A 6,473-nucleotide genomic window follows, 5' to 3' on the forward strand; every position below is an offset into this window, starting at 1 on the left:
AGAATCCACCTGTCCCCACACCAATGTCTCTGCAAAATCCACCTGTCCCCACCCCAGTGTCCCTGCAGAATCCACCTGTCCCCACCACAGTGTCCCTGCAGAATCCACCTGTCCCCACACCAGTGTCCCTGCAGAATCCACCTGGCCCCACCCCAGTGTCCCTGCAGAATCCACCTGTCCCCACACCAATGTCTCTGCAAAATCCACCTGTCCCCACCCCAGTGTCCCTGCAGAATCCACCTGTCCCCACCACAGTGTCCCTGCAGAATTCACCTGGCCCCACCACAGTGTCCCTGCAGAATCCACCTGGCCCCACCCCAGTGTCCCTGCAGAATCCACCTGTCCCCACACCAATGTCTCTGCAAAATCCACCTGTCCCCACCCCAGTGTCCCTGCAGAATCCACCTGTCCCCACCCCAGTGTCTCTGGAGAATCCACCTGGCCCCACCCCAGTGTCCCTGCAGAATCCACCTGTCCCCACCCCAGTGTCTCTGCAGAATCCACCTGGCCCCACCCCAGTGTCTCTGCAGAATTCACCTGGCCGCACCCCAGTGTCTCTGCAGAATCCACCTGTCCCCACCCCAGTGTCTCTGCAGAATCCACCTGTCCCCACCCCAGTGTCCCTGCAGAATCCACCTGTCCCCACCCCAGTGTCTCTGCAGAATCCACCTGTCCCCACCCCAGTGTCCCTGCAGAATCCACCTGGCCCCACCCCAGTGTCCCTGCTTTGGACTCACCAAACTCAACCCCTGCTTTTTCCTTTTTAGATGTATGTATTCATACACTTACCCCACCTTAAATCTCATTTCTACCTGCCCACTTGATTCTTCTGGAGACCACCAACTAAACCTGGCATCTCTGCCTCTTTAGTCTTCATCCACCTGGTTATGTCCCATAGCTGTCAGGACCTATACATCTGGCCCCACCCGTAATATCTTGTGCCATTCCAACATCAGTTTTCTCAAGCATCCTCCACATTGCCACACCCCTAATCTCTCTTGACCACCCACCTGCCTACACCTACTGTACTAATTTCTATACACCTGTCCAGACCCCCTAATCTCTCTACAGCATCCACCTGGCCACACTGACTAAACATTCTAGAGCATCCACATGGCAAACCCACTAATCTCTAGACCATATAACTGGCCACACCTCCTACTCTCGCTAGAGAATCTACCTAGCTACATTCGCTTGGCCCCGCCCCTAAGTTGTCTGGACTCATCTTCTCTTGACTCTGTCTTATTATGAGATCTGGAGCCATCTATTTGGCTCTGCCCCCAATTCCTCATAGCACTGCTAGTAGCGACTTGAATGATGCGGAAAATCTGAGAAATCACCTATACTGTATCTCTCCCTCTCTCCCTCTCTCTCTCTCTCTCTCTCTCTCTCTCTCTCACACACACACACACACACACACACACACACACACACACAGAGACTATTATGAAAACAGCAGTGTATTCTCTAACAGCTATTAGAGTCAACATAGAAGCTCATGTTAAGTACACACACACACACACACACACACACACACACACACACACACACACACACACACACACACACACACACACACACACAGTCATTTCTCTGCTGTCTCCCATCTAAACTCTAAACTGTCCTGTGGTCTGCTGCTCCTTTAGGGTTAGGGTAGTGTAGCACCGTGTCTTAGGGAAACTACATTTTGTCCCTTGCTGAACTTTTTGGTGATTAGAAGGAATGACAATAAAGTTGACTTTGATTTTGTTGGTACTCACCACCACATGCCGATGATGTTGACTGGGCAGAGCAGGATGAAGAAGAGCGCGAGCTGGTACTGAGAGCGCATGGCAAGAGTGAGGGATGGAGATAAGTGATGATGATGATGATGATGATGATGATCCTAAACTCCTGGGTCTGTCTGTATATGAGTGTGTGTGTGTGTGTGTGTGTGTGTGTGTGTGTGTGTGTGTGTGTGTGTGTGTGTGTGTGTGTGTGTGTGTGTGTGTGTGTGGCCTTTTGCACAAGTTTAACAGTGCTGAAGAGTGCACACTTTCTCCAATCTTCTTTTTCCTCCTACACACTCATCCCACGAGACAAAACATTTTTCCCAGAAGAAGAAATGCAGATTCATTGGTTATAAATTAAAAGTAATAAAAATAAAAATAAAAATTGTAGATTAAAAATGAACTCCACAGAGAAATGGAGTGTTCCAGCTGCTGTGAGGATGGAGTGCGCTGCTGTGCGCTTCAGTGTGGAGCTGTCAGTGTTTCCCCAGCGGCTCTGTCTTACTCCACACTCAGGGATGCCAGATTGCAAAAATATCCACAGGAAGGTTGCCAGATTCAATACCATTTAAGCTATTCAAGCACAACTGGACAGCTGATTGTTTTTAAAATAAAAACAAAATGGGATGAAGTAGAGTCACGCTTAACCCCATGAATATGATTAGATTCCTCTTCTAATAAAACAATCATCCAATAATTACAACTATATTTATTAAGGAAGATAAGATCATAATTTTAATACCATTAGCATGCTCTCTCTAATAGTATAGCAGGTATAAACTTAACTAAATGGAGACCCTTTCTATAAACATGAAATAAATCATTAATTAAACTTTAAATTAAACATTAATTAAACTTCCCATATTTTTTAATTCTGTTTATGTGAAATAGTAATATCGTAATCTGTAACTATAAAAAATATCAGAAAGAGTGGAGTGCATTAATACAAACATGTGATGTGTAACTGCACTAGTGTCAGAGCTGCTGTGGTAGAAAACTAATCAACACCTGATGACCAATCACAACTAAGCAAAGCAGAGCGTGTTATCCCAATCTGGCAACCCTGCTCAACTCAGCAGTTCCAGGTGAAGACCAGCTCTCCATGCACCATGTGTGTGTGTGTGTGTGTGTGTGTGTGTGTGTGTGTGTGTGTGTGTGTGTGTGTGTGTGTGTGTGTGTAGCTCAGGACTTTTCCTGCAGTGAGAAATGTGCTTTATTCTCCCTGCTGAGGGACGAAATGAGACGTTCAGAGAGAAAATAAAGCCTCGACCTTCTGACTGATGAATCCGCCAATTCAGTTCTGTGTTTGTTATTCATATAATTCACACACACACACACACACACACACACACACACACACACACACACACACACACACACACTATATATATATATATATGTATATATGTATGTATATATATAACAGCTCATTCCTGTGATGGCTGAATTCAGAGAACAATAAATAAAAAAAAACAGATGAGTTCGACATGTTTCTGCTCTTTTTTAACAGATGTGTCCCTCAGTGATAAATCATCGTTAAATTTGAAGAGAAGTAAGATGTTTTATAACCTTCCTTATGTTTCGACACGATAAACAATATTACAGCCTTAATGATGAAGCTTTTTAATCACATAGCTGTGCATCAGTAAGTGAAGACACAAACAGCGTGTTGCTGAGTTTCACTGCTATATAAACCTCTCAGAGACACAGGAACATTCCTCATCGTGTGAAACTGCCAGAGGGTTCGAGAAGAAACCCAAACCCTCTGTTCCCCCTCAAACTGTCTGTCTGTCTGTCTGTCTGTCTGTCTGTCTGTCTGTCTGTCTGTGTAATTAGCATTATGACCCCATTGCACACCATGATATCAATCACATAATACACATTTATTACACCTGGATTAAGGGAATCAGGTGTTTTACAGTGTTACTAAGCCTTTATGGACTGTATTATATATGTCTGCTTTATTACACCTTTATTCGTTACATTAATATGTGTTCATGTACTGGAATGTACATTACACTTTATACAGGTGTAAAAACAGTAGAACTTTACTTTGTTCATCATCTGCTTTAAGACAGAATGAGGTGGACTATTGCTGTCATACACAAACAGGTGATTTAACTCCTTATTACGCCTTTATAACCCGAGTCATAATGCATGATGCAGCACATTTTGAATTTGTGTGTGTGTGTGTGTGTGTGTGTGTGTGTGTGTGTGTGTGTGTGTGTGTGTGTGTGTGTGTGTGGTGTGTGAGATGCCCCCCCACCCCGTTATCTTTGGGCCATGCCTCTTTGATGTTTTTTCCCCTTTCAGCTTCTACCAGTGAAATGTGCACCAGTGGTAGAGCAAGCTGCAGGTGTGTGTGTGTGTGTGTGTGTGTGTGTGTGTGTGTGTGTGTGTGTGTGTGTGTGTGTGTGTGTGTGTGTGTGTGTGCTGCTCTTATTCCCTATTACATAAATAAGACAGAGATAACCCTTCATGGTGGAGGAGCTGTAATCACATGACCCTGCTCTCCTGTGTACTGGAGATGAAAATTAGATTATTAGATTTTATGATTAGTTTTTTAGATAATTGTCAGCTAGACAATATTATCTTCCTCACCCCATGAAGGAGCACCATTAAAGACCAGAGATGGAAGCAACACATGTTAAGAACGTAACTGTACACAAGGACTGGTCAAGTGTGTAATATCTTTAACCCTCTGTGCTACGTATGAGAATGACGGTTCTCTCAAGAAGCTGAAACAATTCTACAGGACTGTCTTCAACCTTGAGGAGTCTGTATCAGCGGTCAGTGGTTTCATTAGTAAATACATCGATGATGTAATGGCTGAGAAACAGATAAGGACTTTATCCAACCCGGAACTATTAGGGAACAGAGGTTCTCAACCTCATTCAGGCCTTCACAAGCCATTCAGCTATTAAACCTGAGAATAGAGAAATCCTTAACAACAACAAACAACCTGTGACATGTATAAAGTCTGCCTCAGATACCTACAGACCACACTGTGGGTGAAATATCATGTGGTTCTGAATCTGACAAGATCGACAAACGACTGAACACACAGGTGAAAAGTTTGTTAATGCTTAATGCCGTCTTGCCAAATGTACACGCTTCATTCTATGTACATTTTTAAGAGCCATACTGCAGGGCCATGACGTTCCCTGAGGACCAAGAGTTGCTGCTTTTCACAGCTGGCATGAGAAGTAAAGGTAAACACATGAAAAGCTGCTGATGGACCCTGGCCATGTCCCTGGTCATAGCAGTTCTCCAACAGGTCTGGATAGATATTTATAACCTGTGCTTGACCTAAACGTCTATTCCTACCTTCCTTAAAACCACCAGTCACTGCAGTGCCAGTCTGAATGACTCCACTGTCCCATTACACTCAGGGATGAGTCTGAGGTACCAGTCTGAGGGATGAGTCACACATAAAACCAGCATCTCAGCACCTCTGGTCATCCTCAGTTCACCACACCACTGATGATGTGGCCTCCACAGCCACTCACTTTTCATCTAAGACCCACATCTCCAGGAATCCCTTGGATATTTAACTGGGAATTGGACTTGCTCAAGGAGTTAACTCACCTCCACCACACACCTCCTGAACCCTGGTGACCCTCAGTGTGCTCAGGCAGCTCCTGTACTCCCACATTCACTCATCACTGAGTTTCCAGACATGAGACAAACGTCACTATTAAACGTGCAGATGATACTGCTGTGTTGACCTGATGTCATGAGAAAACTTAGTATTAACACTGAACACTAACACCGCATTAACACTGAGCTCTAGGACCTGGCCTCAAACACAGCATAAACACTGAGCATTAACACCAATATACACAATATATATTAAAACTAGTATGTCTCATTTCTGTTTGTGTGTGTGTGTGTGTGTGTGTGTGTGTGTGTGTGTGTGTGTGTGTGTGTGGGTGTGTTTTGTTTGAGAGGAGCGGTGTTTCATACTTGGCTTCAAACCTTACGGACAATAAAGATCACATTTCAAAGTACAGCAGGGTGTAAAACACACACACACACACACACACACACACACACACACACACACACACACACACACACACACACACACACACACACTAATATACGATTAGAAATCCCACTGCACATAACGCCTTTGATTTAAAACATTACGTCTAAATCAGAAACACATGGCGTCTCTCACACTCTGCGTTCCTTCACTGGGATGGGATCCTGAGGTGGAAAACTGTCCTGCTGTACTGTACCTTTATTAGCAAAGAGCTCACTCAGTAGAGATTGTGTAGGGGAAGGCTCAAATCTAATCAACCAATAACAACACACACACACACACACACACACACACACACACACACACACACACACACACACACACACACACACACAAACAAACTGACACACACACACACAAACACAGAAACAAACTGACACACACACACACACAAACACAGAAACAAACTGACACACACACACACACACAAACACAGAAACAAACTGACACACAAACAAACACAAACACACAAAGTCACACACTGACACACACAAAGACACACACACATGCACACAAACAAACTGACACACACAAACACACACACACAAACACACACAAACACATACAAACACACACACACAAACACACAAACACACAAACAAACTGACACACACAAACATACACAAACACAAACACACACACACAAAGTCACACAC

The 6,473-nt window shown here is 44.2% G+C and overlaps 1 protein-coding gene across 1 annotated transcript in view; it reads right to left on the minus strand.

Moving 5' to 3' along the window:
* The window catches only part of wnt6b (wingless-type MMTV integration site family, member 6b), a 29,901-nt gene extending 27,692 nt beyond the window's left edge, over positions 1 to 2,209 (minus strand). The window contains exon 1 of the mRNA XM_027148536.2: positions 1,761 to 2,209. Within this exon, the coding sequence (XP_027004337.1) occupies positions 1,761 to 1,831 (71 nt within the window). The 5' untranslated portion in view covers positions 1,832 to 2,209. The remainder of the gene's footprint in view (positions 1 to 1,760) is intronic.
* Between the last annotated feature and the right edge of the window lie 4,264 nt (positions 2,210 to 6,473).

The sequence above is a fragment of the Tachysurus fulvidraco genome, chromosome 6 (assembly GCF_022655615.1).
Source record: "Tachysurus fulvidraco isolate hzauxx_2018 chromosome 6, HZAU_PFXX_2.0, whole genome shotgun sequence".
NCBI lineage: Eukaryota > Metazoa > Chordata > Actinopteri > Siluriformes > Bagridae > Tachysurus > Tachysurus fulvidraco.